This window comes from Diabrotica undecimpunctata, chromosome 6, assembly GCF_040954645.1.
Source record: "Diabrotica undecimpunctata isolate CICGRU chromosome 6, icDiaUnde3, whole genome shotgun sequence".
Taxonomy (NCBI): Eukaryota; Metazoa; Arthropoda; class Insecta; order Coleoptera; family Chrysomelidae; genus Diabrotica; species Diabrotica undecimpunctata.
In genome coordinates, this window is record NC_092808.1 from 46,357,477 (window position 1) to 46,378,954 (window position 21,478).

The window sequence follows — 21,478 nt, forward strand, 5'->3', positions numbered from 1 at the left end:
ATGTACAGGGCGTTGCAAATTGAAGGGGTCAGAAGCAAAACCGCCTAAGTAGCATAATACACATTTTGAGAAATAAAGCATCAAAGTTTTTGCTCCTTTAAAAATTCTGGATGTTCAAAATTAAAAATTTTAAAGTACTAAACAATTCAAAATAAGTATAAAATTTTAAAGATACCTCTGGTGAGAAATTTTTAAAATTTTTTTTGCCTCTTTCGACAAAAAAATGCACTTAGGTTGTTTTACCTTTAAGCAAAAATGGCTTTATAGTACACAAAAAGAACTAAGCAAAAGCTTAATTTTCAATTAATATTTATTTTTTCTTAAAAAAAAACGAAAATGTTACTCTTTTAGAACACTAGAGTTACTCATAATCTGAGAAAAAAATCTATGTAGTCGTCTTGTTCGTCGTTGGCATCTTCTTTGGAAGACTTAACAGCAGTGCTTCCTTTTTTCCTTGTTTTTCTGCTGCTTTGAATCATGCGGCAAATCATTATAAAATTGATGGTAAATGGGGTGTATGAACTCTAGCAGCTGTTGAAAATTTTCCCATTTTTGATACTTAACTTGTCTCGTACTTCTTTTTTTCGTCTTCAGTTGATGATGAGATTAAGTTTACCAATCGATCGCATTACTTACAAGTGTATGAATGAGGATGGTGAAATTTTAAATTTTATTGAAAATATGACGGTGATATAATTTCTCAACTGGGGGTTCATCGTTATCAGTGCAATTATTATCTCTGTAGAGTGGATGAAAGGTATTTCGTATTTGGATATTGATTATAAGAGTAATGACTCCTATAACGTAAAAATCATCTGATATGTTCAATTACTCTTTTTCTTGCGTTCTCTGATACTTTGTTGGTTGGGACATATTTATCAGGCTCCACAAAATTGTCGTTGTCAACTTTTTTACACATAACCTTAAAGTGACTATCGCTGATATCAAAAGTTTTTAGGAAAAACTCTGCATACAGAGCGATCAAGAAGTTTAATTTCTGTACTGTAATCCTTTTTGCTATTAGCCAGTTTTTTTTAGGTTCAGTTTTTCTGATGTATGAAGCTAAAATAGCTATTTGCAGGTAGGTAAACTGTACAACTTAGAGAAGAGTCGTTGTCTTTCAACCTCGTTAAATATTTCACATTGGTACCTACACATATGCACATACGCCTGAACACATTTCGTTCTCTTCATTTTTCTCTGCTTTCATATTCCCTTCCAGCGAACCTCTTATTTGTGCTTTTATTCCTCTTCCATGCATGTATGTTACGCTTCCTTTTTCGGGTAGTTCTAGGAGTTACTGAAAAGAAGAAATATGTTAACCCCTTAAGTTGAACTTGACTTCGAAATTTCTAAAAGTATATAACTAAATTTACCGGTATCTACAAGTTTAATATTTACATAATAAAATAATTTTTGCTAGGGATATCACGCTTAAATTAAAACTAACAAGCTAAAACACACACTTTTACTACTCAAATATTATACTCCACATGTGTGCTTGTAGTTGCTTCCTCGGCAGATATTATGGAATTATCGCTGTCGTTATCTTCTTCATATTCACTCGGAATAAAATCAGATTCTCCATCTGTAGCGTATGGATCACTAGCTGACTCTAAAAATAATATAAAATTAAAATTATTTAACTAATAGATTCTTATTTTATTTTTTTTTCCAAAAATCATTATAACTTACCTGACTCAAAAAACATGATCAAAATATTATAATGAGAAAATATATAATTTCTGCCAACAATAGTATTACTTAAAACACTGCTATTAATCCAATAAAGAAGTATAACTTTCACACCATAAACAAATCCAAACCGTTGAGTGAAACCCAAACAACATACGTAATAAAAATATATTTATTTCCAGTCGCTTGTTTCGAAGTAAAACAGCCTAGGTGCACTAAGGCGATTTCTGCTCTTAACGGTTGGTGAATTTCATTTTGGTTGTTTTTTCTATTCCTCAAAAGATGGCGATAAAGTAGGATTAGAGCGTAGTCGATTTTACTACCAAACAATATAAGATATTCAGAACGTGAAACAACACTAAAGTCGTTTTGGTGAAAATTTGACTTAGGCGGTTTTACTTCTAACCCCTTCAATTTATGTGCCCGCGTTCTATAAGAAAATAAAATTTTTATTCTATCTTTGATTGATAAAATGAAACACAATATATATATATATATATATATATATATATATATATAATATTTATTAAACTTTTTTATTACAGAATATTCAGTTCCAAAATACTAACAGATATGTATTATAGTATCTTTAAGTTTGTCCCTTAGAATTGGGTTGTGAAATAATACGATTTTATAAACCCAGACTACTTATCTAGTCGTATCGAGATTTGAAACTACATCAATATTAAATTGATTAAATTGTGTATATTTGCACTAGTGGATAGTGGTCGTCGTAAATCATTAACTGCAGCAAATTCGTCCGTTCGTTGTTGTGTAATGTTGTCAAAGCACCACTTGAGCTGCTCGAGCGAATCATAAAACTAGCTTTAGGCCACACCAAAAACCGATTTTCCATTTTATCCTAAAATCTGATGTTAATAAATCTTCTAGAGGAGCTGTTGACTAAGTGATATAATCACTAAATCCGGAATGAAATTCAGCTTCATTTCGCATCGAGTTCGATATAACGTCAATATTTATAGCCGAGAGGAAATATTTCCAATTATTCATAGTTAATCTAAGCTACTAACTCTCACTTAATGAAATGGTGGATCGTAATCGGATAATAATAACAAAATTGAACCGTAAATATGAACCAGAATTGGATCCACTTGAAAACTGAAATTAAATGGGCGTTAAAACTGTACTTTGGCGAATACAACACACTCAATAATATAACCAATGAGAGAATCAAACCAAATAATACAATTAACTTTTATTCAAGTTTAGTCGTTATTAACTATCACGGAATCATATAACTTTAAACCAAAATTAAAACTACCAAAGTATTAATTATTACAGTTCCCATAATAGGAATTACTACCAAGATTCGAACTTTCATAAGTCTATTACTGGTTTAAGTATTTTTTTTTGTTGATTGACTTATTTCGAATTTTTTATAAATTTTAAAATTTTTATATTATTTAACCTTTCAGTAGACATAATTTAATTTTTTGTATCAGTAGTCGTACACGGTCTACTACACCGCTCATAAAAATTGTCCTCTGGTTTCAAACAAAGATACTTTTTACAATTCAAACAAAAATAGTTCGTTTTTCGATTTTTTTTCCATCCACAGTCACCACACCTCCCAATTAGTCTCGGAGTTCTTTGAATGGAATTTGGAATGTTACAATTGTAAATAACAAAGGAATTTATTTCTGTAACAATTAAAAGGTTGTAAAAAACAACCATGGGCCATCTTATACTAGAACGTGCCCCATCATATTGTGCGCATAATTTATCTACGGTATCAACACTGCTTTTTGTGCTGTTATATGCTAATATTATTACAGGTTTTCCGGTTACGGGATCAACGTCTTCTCCATAGTACATAGTGGAATGTAAGAAAACCTTTCGGTTTTTTTTTTTGGTTTATATCACACTAGTATTTCTTTTGCTATTTCTTTTGCTAGAGAAGCAATTTTCGCTCTCCAGGTGCTTATACAGCGGTGTAGAGACGTTGATAAGGACGTGTATTTGTGCTTTGTGGATTTTAGAAAAGCATTTGACAATGTCAATCATGAACAGTTGATAGATATTCTGCGAAAGACAGGTATTGACGACAAGGACATTCGAATTGTGGCAAACCTATACTGGGGTCAAACAGCAAGAGCAAAAATTGGCAACGAACTCACTAAAAGTGTGCAGATCAAAAGAGGTGTCCGTCAGGGTTGTATATTATCCCCACTCCTATTCAATATTTATTCCGAAGAAATATTTAATAAATGTATGGAAAATGCAAATGAGGGCATAAAAATAAACGGCGAGTTAACGAACAATATACGACAATGCGACGACACGGTGATCCTTGCCAGTACCATAGACGAATTACAGCCTGCTCGACAGTTACGGATAAGTAACATACTAATTGACCATGTAGAATCTTATGTGTACTTTGGCACCAACGTAAATGCAAAATGGGAACAGGCCACAGAAATTAAGGCGAGAATAGAACGAGCTAGAGCAGCATTTAGCAATATGAAAAAGCTCCTCATAAGCAGGGATTTGTCTCTTCCCCTAAAACTACGTCTAGTTAAATGCTACATTTTTCCGATCTTACTGTATGGTGTGGAGGCCTGGACGCTGACGGAGACGCTCACGAGAAAACTAGAAGCATTCGAAATGTGGGTGTACCGACGCATTCTTCGTATATCCTGGACCGAACATGTCACCAACACAGAGGTAATCCAAAGAATCGGAAAGGAGAAAGAAATCGTGAATACAATTAAACAAAGAAAGCTTGAATATCTAGGCCACATATTGAGACACGATAAGTACCGTCTACTGCAATTGATTGTCCAGGGAAAAATAGACAATAAGCGAGGGCCAGGCAGGAGAAGACACTCGTGGCTCCAAAATCTGAGGAAGTGGTTCGGGCTCACATCGGTCGAACTATTTAGAAGCGCCGCAAACAAGATCAGAATTGTCATGTTAATAGCCAACGTTCGCAACGGACAGGGCACTTGAAGAAGAAGAAGAAGTATTTCTTTTGCATCAAACCCATATCAAACCAAGATCAACGCTGGTATATCACTTGTTAGTAGTAACATTTCTCTTAAATCCATAGATATGTTGACAGACCCGTTCCGCCACTGCCTTGGTACTAGTGTCTAGATAAGTATGTACCACCCACTTGGTTTTTGCCAACGTATACTTCCATGTTAATGGTATTAAATAACTTGCAAATATTTTTTACCATATCTATTGAGTTTGCTTGGTATGTACTGGCGGAACAAACACAGTCCTCTAACAGCCATCAACTTTTCGTCTACGGTTACGTAAGTATTGCGAATGAGAGAAAGATTTTTTCCGATTTTCGTTACACTTGGTAATAAGGTCTCTTATTGGCGATAATTTAGCCAAACTAACTCTATCATACCTTGTATTGATATCATAAGTTCACATTTACCTTAGAAAATTTCTGAATCTCGTGATGTTCATTTTCAGTCGTCGAAAAACATCAACACCAGTGCCGTCCGTTTTCTATAAGTCAGTTGTTTTAAGGTGACTTGCCTTTCTTATACCTGCAAGGCATAAGAGAACTAAAATGGCACGAATTTCATCAATGTTTGTTACGTGTATATCTCGATGTCGACAGAACTCAAATAGATTGTTACAGATATCTAAAATATCGGTTTTCTGTCTGACACATTGTTTTAAACCCGAAAGCTGCAGAACAATATTTTCACTTCGAGGTCTGACGTACTTAGTGGCAATATGCTTAGCCCATTTTGTTTTATTATATTTGCCCAAAAAATATAGACCAATTGTAAAATTTGTCTCATTATCTTATTCCTGTTCCGTATCGCTTCCCTCCAAGTTTTCTTCTACATGATCTTCTTCTCCCGATTCCTCTTCATCATCATATTCATCACCCGTCGAAACTTCTTCAAAAAGTGCTAACAATCTGTTTTGTTTTTTTTTCATAATCCATAATATCTAAAAAATAAAGCTTTATTATAAAACAATTATTTATAAGTCATAAAATTTTATTAATTCTCTAGACGCACACGGTCTACTGCACCGGTTTTACAAATTACAAACTTACAGTTCGAGCATCAACACTGCAATGATACACAGTCGATAAATATACCTATCAAAAGAAGGTACAGAGCCGGAGAAACTGGAAAGCTTCCGATTGGCTTTAGAATTGACCGTTATGGATCTCCACCGGTCTCCTAGACAAGCTGCGTCTACTGAAAGCTTGAAACTTGACTAATTTACGTACATATTTAATACTCTTAAATAAAAAACCCCAGAACCAGTGAGTTTGTTGCAATAACAACTATCTAGTAAAATAATAACAGATCAATTGTCAGTGAAAAACTAGGATTCTGAACACATGAAAAGAAAACTTTCATAAGTAAAGCTCGGATTTATAGGCAAACTTCTCTCAACATCTGAAAGAACATAATCACACCCTCAATATCCCAGACGACGTATCTCTTATTCACAATATTTCCCAAAAAAAAATCCTAAAACTTGACTTATATGAAGATCTTGAAATCAAAGATAAGCGAAGAAGTCCAAAATGTATTAATCGTCATGTCTAATTCAATCGAGGCGAGTCGTAGGCGATTTCAACGCTAAAATTGGTGTAACTACAGAAGACCATTACTTGCGAGAGACCGTCGGATTATATGGACTTGGCCAAAGAAATGACAGAGAAGAACGCTTGCTACACTTTTGTATAGACAACAACCTGTTTGTTACTAATACAGGCTTTCAACATCACCCAAGACGACTATACACTTGGATATCACCAGGAAATAGATACAGAAATCAGATAGATTTTATACTGGTAAAAACCCGTTGGAGGAGCGCTGTTAAGGATGTTAAGACCTATCCAGGAAAAGATTGTAATAGCGACCATCAATTTTTATCAGCTGAATTCCGCATGAAGTTAAGAAACAGTCCAAAAACAGGAAATACAACAACTAAATGGCATCTAAGATATAACTATCCGTACAAAAAAGCCGCAACGCAAAAGCTATGTGACCTCAAACAATCATTAAATCCAGAAGAGTCCTCAAATAGCATATGGACAAAAACAAAATCCATATTGCATAATGCTGCGAAAAACATTAAGAGTGATAGAGAAGAAAGAAGGAAACAATGGATAACAGACTCCACGTGGACTAAAATACAGGAGAGGAAGTGCTTAAAAGCCACAGGACTGAACAGTGAAAGTGATAAAGAGGCCTATAAAGCACTGAACGGTCAAATAAAACGACTCTGCAAAAAGGACAAGAACACACACTTGAACAAAATCTGCATGGAAATAGAAGGGCATAAAACCAAAACTGAGACCAGAGACATGTTTAAAAAAATAAAGCAGATAACGCGTTCCTTTACACCAAACTACCTTGCTATCAAAGATGATAACGGAACTCTACTCACTTCTAAAAAAGATATTTTACACAGATGGAAAGAATACTGTGGACGACTGATGATGGAGGAAAGCACAGACGCCCCATCACAACAAGAAGATGCCAGTTTGGTGACGGAACCTGACGTACTCAAACGTGAAGTTGAAGCAGCAATTATGAGGCAAAAAAGTCAGAAAGCTGCCGGTCCAGATAACATACCTATTGAAATGATTTGGGCCCTAGATGACGTTGGAGTGGATATAATACATCAAATTTGTCAAAGAGTGTGGGAGACAGGTAAATGGCCTGAGGACTGGACACAATCACTATATATTCCCATACATAAAAAGGGAGCGAAAGATTTATGTAGTAACTATCGCACAATTGCTCTAATTGCGCATTGCAGTAAGATACTCTTACACATAATTCTCGAGAGGATAAAGCCCTTTTTACTACCTAACATTGCGGAGGAACAAGCAGGTTTCGTTCCCGGACGTGGTACTAGAGAACAAATTTTAAACGTACGGCAGATTGTAGAAAAATCCAGAGAATTTAACATCACAACATATTTGTGCTTCATAGATTATAGTAAAGCTTTCGATTTGGTCAACTGGAGTAAAATGTGGCAGGTTTTGTCTGAAATGGGAGTCCCCAATCATCTGATACTGCTAATTAAAAGCCTGTACAATAACAATTATGCCAGAGTTAGAATAAATGGGGAACTAACCGATAGTTTCAGGGTCACAAAGGGCGTGAGACAAGGCTGCATACTAAGCCCAATTCTATTTAACATCTATGGTGAATGGATAATGCGGAAAGCTACTGAGGGCTGGAACGGTGGCATCACCATTGGCGGGAAGAAGATTTGCAACTTGAGATATGCAGATGATACTACTATCCTCGCTAGTTCTGAAGCTGAATTGATTCACCTACTACAACGGATAGAAGACGTAAGCTTAACGATGGGTCTTAAAATAAACAGAGATAAAACGAGAATCATGATAATTGACAGAGCTAACAACAATCAAAATCATCTGGTCATGATAAACAATATCGCTCTTGTAGATAAATTTGTGTACCTGGGCTCATTAATAACCAACAAAGGAGGCTGTACTGAAGAAATAAAGCGGCGGTCAGCAATCGCAAAAAGCGCTATGGCAAAATTAACAAAAACTTGGAAAAGCCATGAAATAACTACCGATACAAAAATGAGACTAGTAAGAAGTCTAGTTTTTCCAGTTTTTACTTATGCATCGGAATGCTGGACCCTTACTGAGAAAGACAAAAAGAACATAGATGTATTTGAGATGTACTGCTGGAGACGAATGCTGAGAATACCATGGGTGGCCCGAAGAACAAATGAATCCATACTGGACCAGCTAAACATAAAGAAAAGACTAAGAACACAAATATCAGAACAAATAATAAGCTATTTTGGACATGTCCTTCGAAGAAATGGTCTTGAAAAACTTACCATCCAGGGAAAAGTAGAAGGCAAAAGAAATAGAGGTAGATCTCCCACACGATACACGGACCATATTGTTGCTACCATTGGCGCTCCATTGTCAGAATGTGCTAGAATGGCAGAAGATAGAAAAACGTGGAGGAACATTGGGAAATTTAGTTAATAGCTTCATGCTATCACGATACCTGCATCAGGTTAACGACTAAGAAGAAGAAGAATTCAATCGAGACATTTAACTTCTCCACCACCAACTATTCTCATGACCTATATCCTCTACATCTTCTCTTACACCAAACTTTCACTAATCTCCATCCTTTTGCCACTTGTTTATCTTTCTCAGTCTTCTCCAAGCCACTCTATCTATGTGCATTTAACTTTTATCATCACCCCAACCTTTTTTCAGTATTTTTAAACTTTACCTCTGACGCTTATGCATAATATTCTTCATCAACGAATGCTCCACAGATAGATCTCAAATCAGATAATTCTATTCCCTCTCTATAAACTTTTAACAATCACAAAATAAGAATAATCCCTTACTTATATACATCCCCTTACACTCATATACTCAGATAATTTCATGGTTTATCTAAAGCCAAGCCACATATAAGTATCTCCTATTTACCATTTACAATATTTTAATAACATCCACACTTTAAACATAACTGCTCTAACTAAATTCGCCAACCACCCCCCTTAATTTTCCTTTACAGTATACTTCTTTCTTTAACAACAAAAGCTTTCCTTAGGTTACGGTTTCAGACATCCAGAAGTCTTAGTCTCTTATCTGGTTAATTTTCCTATTAAAACAACAATAAAACATTACAAATTACAACTTTAGCAAAATATATTTACCCTATACCCATCAATTTTGTTGTGCTTCCATATCTTGTCAACACACATTAATTCTAATCAACTCTCGCTTTTACATACATTCATAAACTTATAACTTAGACATCTCATATTTTTCAGGTACCAAATGTACTTTTTTAACATGTAGGGCCTTTTTACCAAAGTTGTAAGTCAAGTAATATACTAACAGTATTTTACAACGCTATTTTGCATCAATTATTCTGATCACCTTCTATATTAATATAAATAATATCTACAATCAATATATCATGTCTAAACCATTTTTAACATAACTGCTTCAACTAAGATTATCACTCCCCTTCATTTTCCTTTACAGCATTATTTCTTTCCTTATTCACACATGTTCTCCTTAGGTTATTGTTTTGGACCTCTGGAGATCTCAGTCTCATATCCAGTCTACTCTCTTCTCATATTAACATTAAAAAATGATATATTACAACTTTAGCCTAACAGGGCCAACCTTCACCCATCAATTTTGTTGGTTCCACATATATTATGTTAACACACTATAACTCTTTCTAACAAACCTTACATTTTTCAGGTACCAAATGTTGTTTTTTTAACCTGTGGGGCCTTTTTTACTTAAGTTATAAGTCAAGTAATATACCAGCAATACATTTCAACATTTACTTTGTTTACCTTTAATATTCTATAATTCTACTATTCAAAAAAGGAGATAAAAAAGAGCCAGAAAACTACAGAGGTATAAACTTTTTAAATACTACACTGAAACTTACAACTTAAATTTTACAAGGGCTAATAAATCAGAGGATAAGTTTAGCAGATAAACAACAGGGTTTTCGTAGTGGAAGATCATGTACAGATGCAATATTCGTTATAAAGCAAATTACTGGCAAATCACTAGAGTATAATAGACCAGCATTTCTGTGTCTGATTGACCTAAAAAAAGCGTTTGACAGGGTAAAACTCAAAGATGTAATCCATATTCTGTATAATATAGAAGTTCCCCTAAATATTATACAAACTATCAATACTATCCACCAAAACAACAAAATGGAAGTCAGAATAGATGGACAACTTACAGAACCTATACAAATAAACAGCGGAATAAGACAAGGGGACTCATTGACCCCCATTCTTCTTTACTACTTTACCCATAAACCTTAAACAAAGAAAGAGGATACCGAATGAGAAAAAAAGAAATCAAAATACTCTGTTACTGTGTCACTTATGTCCTGCTCAAGTTTGTTGTGTATTCTCAGGTGTATAGTTTTTAACAATATTTTGAGCGTATGACTAATTAAACTTATTATCCGGTGGTCTTGGCATTCTTTTGCATTTGGTTTTTTTGGTAGTGTTGGTAGTTTGGTAGTGTTGGTAGTTTGGTAGTGTTTTGCTAGTGGACATCAGCCAATCTCTGGGAATGATTCCTGTATTTTATATTGTATTGAATAAGTCGACCAATATTCCAATTTGCTGTTCTTCTATTAACCGTATTATGTCTACAGGTATTTCGTCAGGACCTGTTGCCTTGTTGTTATTTGTTCGCTTTATCGCCTTCTGTTATGTCTGTGCCGTTGTCGATCTTTTTCTTCTCTAGTACTATCTCAGTCCGTTCGTCTTTAAATAGCTCTTGAATATATTCCTACCATCTTTAAAGCCTTTCACCGACGTCTATAATTATTTTGCAGTTTTTATCCACCAGTTTGTTTATTTTTTCTTAATATTAGTGCCTGTTATTTCCCCAATTTTTTAATGAAAGTTTTAGGTTATCATTTTTCTCTACCAACTATTCAATATCTTCACATTCGTCACTATACCATTTTTCCTTTGCTTCTCTGATCTTTCTCCTTATTTCTGTGTGTATAATACAATATATCCTTCCAAGACAACCACTTACAACAACTTACAATACAAGACAACCTTCCATAGAGGTATTAATCCGTTAATGAACAAGCAGAATTGCTTATAAAGAGGAAGAAGAAGAAGAACAACAAGACCTTCAATATCAATCACATACTGAAACAAGTCAATTAACATTTTATACTGTAATAACAAAATTTTAAAAAACCCAACTTCCTACACATATAATTATTTGCTTTCCATATTCCAGGTACCAAATGTTGAAAAGACATCTAGGGTCTTCTATAAAAATCTTTAGTTCTCCACCAATGAATTCAGATGTCTATGTAGTTAGTTGCCTACCTCTTCACAACTTTTTTCATTTAGTCCACCTACTGTTAGTATCAATCAAATTTTAACATATTTTATTTTACATATTTTACAAATTTTAATTATCAAAAATGTAACTCAAAGTTATTCATATAATATTTAAAGGGTTTAAACATGTACATCCAGTAAGTATTAACCACACTTTTTGTAATCACCTCTGTCAAAATCTTAACTTTCACCTTTAATTTAATTAAAGTGGTTATACTTTTCAGGATAGCACTGATGATGAAATAGTTATTCCGAAAACGTTCAATAATGTATCCCGATAGGGTTTTTTTTATTATTATACCTTTTATAAAGGAATTTTTAAATAATATTTTTACAAATATCTTTAACCCTAGATTATCGAACTTGTTCAGCCGAACGTGATTACCAGACTATCCTAAATTCTACTACCTATAAAAAAATGTCTTGTAAGTACAAAGACCAAATAAGTGGGTTTTAGTCACTATAATAACATATTTTAAATGAATAAAACAAATAGAATTGGTTAATGTTTTCGAAAACTCGGTGCAAATTTCTCCACGATGCTCATATCTCATATCTCATGTTTTCATTCTTGGCAATATGTAGTTTTCATTCGCCCTTTTTGGCTCGGTCAATAAAAGCAAATTTTTCGTGACGAATATTTGGACCCAGAGCAGCAGTTGCGAATCTTTGTCTCGTCCGTGGTTCGGCAAGAGACTGTCTCAAATCAACCATATACTGGTAACGAGAGACGGGCTGTTGACCTCGTTTTAATGTGTTGTATATGTAAATGACATAGGAATTAATACTGGTTGCATTAATATTATATCATAAAATATACGCAACGGTCATCTTCGGGATTTTCTGTTACAGCTAATGTTTGAACACATTTGGTCAACAGTATCTACCTACGCCTTATTTTGTGTTATTATAATTTTGTATAATTACAGGCTTGCCTGTTTCTTTCGATACGTCTGCCGTTTTATGCACAGTTAAAAGCAGGAAAACTAATTTCTGTTCTTTAGGGACATAAGACACAAAGTTTTCTTCTGATCAAAACAGAATATCATTTATACCTTTTAGTGCCAACATTTCTGTGGAAACCTATTTTTTGTTTTTCCGATAAGTACCTATTTCTGTTATGTTATATAGCTCTTGTAATACTTCATCGACTAGCTTTACTGACATAAACCTGTTGTCTATGGTTACTTACCGATTTGATTCATGGACAGATTTTGTTAGTTCTTTGAAATAATGCTCTGCTTGTGGAAAACCATTGGTATTAGTTTTCTTTCCCAAATAGAGCTTACCAACATGTATCCAACATATATGTACTGGAGGAATCCCATACGATAACAATTCTAATTCCGTACTTTAAAACTTTAATGGGGATGTACATCCAACGGGCATCTACCTAACAGTAGCTAATCAATTGTAAGATGTGATGATGGAGTAAATGAAGTGCGGCATATTTCAATGAAAATATCCAATATTTCGCGGATATACAAGTTATAGTGTAAGCTGCAATAATTTTTCATTATTGAACTGTTCCTGTTTTTGTGGAAGGCTCCTTAAATCAATCTCAATATATTGAGAGCCTGTTGTCCTTCCATATTCCACTGCTGCAGGTCCTGATTTTTTTACATACAGGATAATGATAGGCCACATACTAAAGCAACAGTAAGATATTGGTTTCATGATAGGGATAGAACACTTTTATCATGGCCAGGACAATCGCCAGATCTTAATACCATCGATAATGTATGGGATATGCTTCAGAGACAGATTGCATATCACAATGTTTCTAATAGATAATGTTTTTAAGATTTTCTTTAATAATCTATTGCTTCAAAACAAAATTGGATAATTTAATTTGAAGCATGCTAATGTTATGTCAAGTTGTAATCAATGCTGCTGAAAAAACCACGGATTATTAGTAACATTTCTTATTAGATATCCTTTTTAAAATCCTTGTAAACTGCTATAACTTTTGAAAAGATACACAAAATCTGAAAAGGAAAAAATTACCATAAAAATGGCATCAAAAACTTTTGTTATCACAAAAAGCTCTTTTTTGAAATCATGACTGAATCGAATAATCAATCTGGAATCATACAAAGATATTACTTTTGAATTTTCATAATGAATTTTTATTAAAATATTAAAAAGTCAATTACTTCGCACACACTATATACGCAATATACAATAAGCTAATTGGCTGCAGTACAACAAAAAAAGTGGCTGCAACTTTCTACACTCATAAACGAACACATTCTTTTGAAAAATCCGATGAGTCCCGAGCATTAAATGTTGTGCTCGACCCGAAATCCAGGTATAAAGACCCCGGCGCTCCCCTCCTCAACTACGTAACTGTAACCGGCAGTCGACCAAATGCTTGAGTACTGGTTAGTTGTCTTTTAAACAGTGTGCGCGTCTAGTATCTTATGTTGTAAGATATTTCGGTTGAGCAGTATTAGAAAAACTAGACAATAAACAACTATTATTGTGCATATTAAAGATTCTGTGGGTGGATTTGTATGTGCATGAACATCTTTCCATTCCATTTCCGAAAAATCCATTTCGGATGATGCTGTAACGGTTGGTCTAGAAGCTATACAAACTTTAAGCAATTGCAGCAAAGAACGAGGAGATGGCAAACACCAGTTACTCAGCGAAAGTGAGTAACTGGTATACAAGACCAAGCAACGTGAAAGCGGCGGGGAAGATACTTTTTGATGATAAAGCATCTACGTCAAAATGGTCACCAACAAAAAAAAATTAAGATCTGAATCATCATTTGATTTTAAAAGTACATGCTTTTTTTGTACGGAAAAAATAGATGAAGCTTTTAAAGAAAAACAGAAAAAATTAAAAGATTATCTCTTACCAATTTGTGGGTTTTTACTTTGTCTGCTAAATCAATTTTATGCATATTAATAAACACAGACATGTAATGTTGGTATAATTACTCTAACTTTTTTTATCTATATCTTTATAAGACAGCACCCTAATATAGGCTTTTTATAATTTCAGCATTTAATTTACTTTGTACCGTTTGACCTGAAGATGCTTTGCAAATTTTAGAAAGCGAAACCGGTCGTTTTGGGTAGTAAAATTAAATTGATTTTGAGTAAGTCTAATTTATTTCTTATACCTGAACCTTGAAATGGACTCACACAAGCTACACATTCATGATATGGACAAATATGTACGATACCTGCATAGCCAATCTGTAAAAATTATTTTCGATGAATGAGCGTCATGTACGGACAATAAAAAAAATATTTGTCAAACGATAAAAATAAAATCAGATTAATTTCATTGTTAACGAAATTTCTCCAAAATAAAAAATTTGTTGTAAAGCAAGCATTAGATGATGCGGATACATGGTACAATGAATACAAGGTATGATATTGCGCATGACATTTGACAGCTGGCCCAGGAGTGTGACGTAGTCAAGACCGCTCGAACCCATTATTACAGCTTAACGTACACATGAATTTTGAAATTATGGTCAACAAATGATCGATTTTTTTTTAAATGTTTTGTTTTGGTTATAATTGAATAAAAAATATATTTTCAGTAGCGTAAAACCTTTACTTTTCCTGGGGATTCAGGCGAAATATTTATTTTTGTTTTCATACATATACTAATAATATAAGCAATCTTTTTGTATGCAAATCCGTTGAAATTTAAAAATTTTGTGCAGAGGAAATAGTGTGAATAGGTAATTAGTAGTAGATTTGCGTATTCTGATTCACTGTCACTCACTTTCAAGCAGTTTTACTGAAGTAAAAACAAAATAGATTATAGTAAAGAAAAATCTGATTTATAATTCAATACGGTATTTTAGATGAGTAATAATGAAATTTAGTAAAATAAAAAATATACACATTACTATAACCTATCAATTATTATATGCAAAATTTACTTCCAAACAATATAATATGAAAATAAAGCACAAATTAGTTAAAACACAATAAATATCTACTTCAGACGACTTTACACCGACAAGACAGAAGGCTTGTATTAAAACAAAAGTTCGACAATAATATCGGTTATCAATTGTGACGATGCAAATTGCAAGTTATGAGATAATAAATATATTTTAAAGTAACTCAATACATCAGCTAATAATGTTGATTGTGACGATAATGTAAAGACACTTTTCTTTAGGTCAAGAATGTATTTCAGAATTAGAAAGGACAGTAAGGCAAAAATTAAAAGAAAAATGCCAAAAATTGTAAACTAATGCTTGTCCATAAAAACTTTATCTTTTTATTTGCCAACTTCTTTTTCTTTTTCTTCTAATGGCACTACAACCCTTTGTAGGTCTTGGCCTGCTTAACAATGTACTTTGCTTCACCACTGCCTGATGTTCATGGTTTGAAGATCTTCCTCTATCCACCTTTTATTGGGCCTACCTTGTCCTCCGGAGGCGTGTCAGCCGATAGCTGACAGCCGTGCCGGACGCATCAAGGAATTTGGATATCGGTCAAAATACTTGGGAATTCCAAGTTTGGCCAAATCCAAATTTCTAATTGATTCGATGCAGGGAAATTCCACTTTCGCTACGTAAAACAAAGGATTTGTTTTACATAAAAGCAGGTAGATTTTCTCTCATCGATCAGTCGAGCTTGCCTCTTCTACTGTAGACCTAGTCGGTGCTATTATTGTCCCAACTAAGTTATTGTTTTATTTCTGATTTCCTATATACCATTTTTTTTATTTTAGCATTATTGTATATTCTGACCTTTTCAGGTTAGAATATTTGTTCATGTACTGATTGTTTGATATTTTGATTATTTTGATTGTTTATTTTTCTTGTATTTTGTATCTAAGTTGTTCTTCTGTAAGTTAAGAACACTTAGAAATATTTATCTTGATTTTCCTATTTTATATTTTGATTTGTACTTTGTCTAAGTAGTTCTTTCCGGTAAGTCAAAGAACTCTTAGAAATATTTCTCTGAATATTTGACTTGTTATTTTAATTGTGCGTCTTAGCCGTTCTTTTCCGGTAAGTCAAAAGAACAGTTAGAAATATTTTCATAATCATTGTTGCATTATTATTTCCGATATTTTATCTAAGATATTTTCTTTCTTAAATTAAGAAAATACTTAATACATTTGTTTCTTTCATTTTCTATTTTATGCTAAGTTGTTTCTTCCGTAAGTCAAGAAACACTTAGCTATATTTTCACATCTTTTCTATATTTGATTTTTCTTATTTTCTATTATAAGTCGTTTCTTCCGTAAGTCAAGAAACACTTATAATTATATTTGATTCTCTTGTTTATTTTCTGTTCTAAGTTGTTTCTTCCGTAAGTCAAGAAACACTTAGACATATTTCTATAATCTGTTTCATTTTTGCATTTCTCGTTTTATATTTTGAGTATTTTATGTTTCCACTCTAAGTCGTTTCTTCCGTAAGTCAAGAAACACTTAGAAATATTTTACTCTCACATTTACGTATTTCATTTATCTATATTTCTGTCCTAAGTTGTTTCTTCCGTAAGTCAAGAAACACTTAGAAACATTTTTCTTTGCATTATATTTTTATACCATTTAATTTACTTGTTTACTAAGTTATTCCTTCCGTGAGTCAAGGAATACTTAGATCATTTTTACCTATCTGTTTTCCATTTTTGCTCTGTTACTTTGTAACTGTTCCTTGGAACCGTTATCTATAACAGATATTTGTCACTGGAACTGTTATTTATAACAGCGGTTGTATTTAACCTTTCTACCAGCGACAAACCAAAGATGGTGAATACCCGATCCAATTCCGGGGATAGGAAGAAGCCCGAAGAGCCGGCGATGGGTCCTACAGGCCCAAATGCCCCCTCTCGGCAACAACCTCTTGTCCTATTTGCTTGGGGTTTTAATCTCTAGATTACTTTTACAGCTCGATTATCTGGTATTCTGCTTAAGTGGCCAACCGGGTTTAGTATTTTTGACTTTAAAAATCTAACTATATTTGCGCTCTGCGGTAATTTATCCAGCTCTGCATTAATTCATTTGTATTCTTCATGAACCATCGCTATTTTTGAATGTTTGTTATGTGTTAAAAATAGGTGCTTTTAAAAACATTGGGATAAACTGAGTAATGTGCATAGTTATGCAACTAGAAAAAACTTTATTATAATATCTTTAATTTTGTAGATTAACGAAGACCCAGAATTCATATGAATTTATCAGTTTAAAGCTTTTTAACATGTTACTATAAAATTGTTGGTATTGTTTTAGACAGCAACCCTAAATGGTTCTTTTATATCGATTTGTTAAGTAAGAAACTAGCCTCAGTCTGCTATGCAATTTGCAATAAGAACTATTTAGGAGGAAATCAATTTAGCATCTTCCAAAATAACATAAGTATTTTTCTTTGTTAAATCATGTTATCATTATTAAAATATATAATGTTATCATTATTATAAACAATACCAAGATAATTTTATGTGTGAAAATATTACAAAAGATGTCATTTAAAATATTGTGCAATATTGTGTGACCTCACTACACTCATATTCGATGGCCAGCTAGCTCGTCCGATATAAATAAAGTTGAATTTATCGTTATTTATTTTGATTTTGTGTTTAGTTCAGTAGGTATATACGTACAAATTTTGTGTACCTTCATTACCACTTTTTTGTATCTTTTTAAACAACTGAAATATTGAACTCTGGGGTATAAGTTGATTAACCTATACCTACGTGTAATAAAAGATAATTAAAAATTAAAACTTGTTTTATAAAGGATATCTATGTTAACAAAATAACTGTACCAAAAATCAATAAACTTAAAAATTGTATTTATGATTAAATATTATAACATAATTTTATCATGTCTTTATAATTACTATAATTAAATTAGCCAAATTATATAAAAAAACTTAACTATACAACTACATACATTCAAATGTTGCGGGAATAAGCGGTCTTGGCTACGTCATGGGCGAAAGCGAACCGATTTTGGAACATTATGTATCATACCTTGTATTCATTGTACCATGATGCGGATACACTTATTGTTAAAACCGCAATAGAAATGTCGAATAATGGTCGAACATTTGTAGTCGGCGAGGATGTTGATCTACTTGTCCTCTTGATCGCATTATCACCAGAAAATAAAGATATATTTCTCATCAAACCAGGCACACTTCTTATTATTTTAGATCTTAGGATGCTAAATTTACCAAACTTGTCGATATTTATAGTGATTTACATGAAAAAAAAAATCAAAAAATTGTGGTTCTCTGAGAGACCCGTTGTACTGCAAAAGGTTAAGCGTGGCCACTCCAGCACACCCTTTATGGCTAGCGACTCCTTGGTTTCTTGAAATATATACATTTTCAAAGGTCTATACTACGTTACAGCCACTTCGCAATTTTTTTGTTTATTTTGGACAATTTTATTGGAGTAGAGGTACACAGTACCTTAATAAATCAGGGTTATTTGGGATTTTATTAATAAATGCACATTGAATTCTACTTTTTGCAATATAACAAGGAAGGTTTTGCTTTTTACAAGTAGTAGCATTGAAAACAAAAACGGCATAATATATCAACCGGTTTTACCATATTTCATGTTCATAACTTTTATCAAAATAATTTGATATTCCTAATTAAACAGTGTCGTTTCCAGCATTTCATGAAAATGACCGTCAGCAGTAAATAATCCGATGCCAAATATTTATTTTACATACAATTCACATTAAACCCTAAATTAATTATACATTTATTTAAAACATATATTTTACAAAAGTAGAGCTAATTTTTGCATACGTAATATAAAATTGTTACAAAGAGTATAAAACTAATTTTATTTAGCGGATGGTAATAATACCGCAGTAGGGAAAATGTAGATTGATAATTAATTACAAACTATTAAATAATATGAATGTACACAAAAGGAATACAAATAATATTAATACACAGGGTTGACCACTCAAAAGAGTGTACCTTGATATTTGGCAATATTCACTGGATTTTGTGAAAATGTTGAAAAATTTTGATTTTTTTTCCAAAACGGTCATCTCACAGGACAGGACAGGTATTTCGTTGATCAATTTAGAAATTCATGATTTTTCTTTAGATATTTGAACTGTTGTTGGTAGCGTTTAACAGCGATATTACCAAAGTGTATTTTTTAAGTCATTCGAAATGGTCTATTCTATCGCAGAACACGTTAAAATTATTTCCATATTTTTTAAAAATGGAAATTGTGCAAGGAGAGCAACAAACTTGTTTAATTAACTTGATTAACATAAGCAACTTTACCACTTACACATATTGAAACTAGTTAAAGAAGTTTATAAAAGGAGATCAATAGCTAATATTAGAATAAAGAAAACTGATTATAAATAATAGAATAAAATAAACTAAACAAAGCAGTTAAATACTTAAAAATGTATATTTTTTCATTTATAAAGAAGTAAAAAAGAAATTGTTAACATCCTATTCACACTAACGATAGAATAAAACCTATAGAAAAATTAACACGATTCACCCGATGGACATTTTTTCAACTGGCACGACGTATGATTTATTTTGCGTTTAGGTATAGAATGCCGTTATTTTTTGACAACGATGTTACCTGCCCATCTAAATTAAGCAAAATACTGTGTGATCTTATGATTAGATCTGAATAATAAAAAAAAAAAATTTTAAGACGCAATTAAAAAAACAACGATAATTGCTTCTTGCCACTTATGAGTTTTAAAGAGAAAGTGTTCGGCTCAACTTAGTTGGAAACTTTGGTTTAGCCTTTGTTTGAGTAATTTGAAAATAAACACCAAATGGTTTTTCTTCGAAGATTTGTTATACGTAGTTTAAAACCTTATACAGAATGGAATTTGAAACACGTAAATTAAAACTTTGTAGATTTTTGCATCGTTATATATTTGGAAATTTATTATTTGTTAAATTAGTTTTATTTATAAGATTATTTATAAGATTATTTTATTTAAGGTCGTCCCCCGCCCAAAGTAACTTGGTGGCAAGAAAACGCCCTTCTTGACGATTCTTTCGAGTATTTGTCTGAAAGAAGAGTACGGAATATTCTTCACATCGATAAACTTGAACGAAAACACCTTCACACTGTGTTTACTTGCCAGGCGTCCAACAACAATCTCGTTGCCCCCATTTCCAGCTCCATCACCTTGGATATAAACCGTAAGTTTTTTATTATATGTATATAATATTTTGTATTTAGGCTATTTGTGATGTTATAATGCAGTTTAAATTATTACATATTTTACATTAAACATCTCCACTGGAAACGTAAATAGCATGTATCCGTCGTAAGAATACCCAATATAAAACAAAAGATAGATAATAACGCTGAACATAGCGCACCTTGAAAACAAAAGTGACATTATCCTAAAATCTAGATATTTCAGTATGACCGTTTAAAGTTTTTCGAACAGTTCTGTAATGGATATTGAACTAAAATAACCGAATTAAATACTATAATTAATGTTATTTAACAGTTTGATTAAAGTGCAAGGTAATAATGTAACTACTAATTTAGAAAAAAATCTTAAAAAAAAGAATTCTTTATAGTTCACTTTTGTTTTACATAAAAGTTGTAATTATTAGTATAAAAAGTCAAGTTAATATTTACCTTATGATAAAAAAAGAGAAAAATAAAACGAAATTGTGTCATATTAACAAGAAAAATCGTTTATTTGGTAGAAGTTAACAAACTATTAATAATACGTAATGAAACTTAAAATTTTTTCGAACTTAAAATAATTAAAAAACTTAAATATTATCAAAACATACTTTCATAATAGGATTTGTAATAATTGGGAATTAAGCCAGCATCAATAAGACTTCTTACATCATCGTTCTTTCTCTGTGATATATCCAATTTACGCTGATACAGAGGTTTGATTTCTGAAGAACGACTATTTC

The 21,478-nt window shown here is 32.5% G+C and overlaps 1 protein-coding gene across 1 annotated transcript in view; it reads left to right on the top strand.

Annotated features, from left to right (window-relative positions):
* Positions 1-21,478, top strand: part of LOC140444329 (synaptogenesis protein syg-2-like) — a 520,904-nt gene that overhangs the window by 492,906 nt on the left and 6,520 nt on the right. Inside the window, exon 5 of the mRNA XM_072536080.1 lies at positions 20,531-20,734. Within this exon, the coding sequence (XP_072392181.1) occupies positions 20,531-20,734 (204 nt within the window). The remainder of the gene's footprint in view (positions 1-20,530; positions 20,735-21,478) is intronic.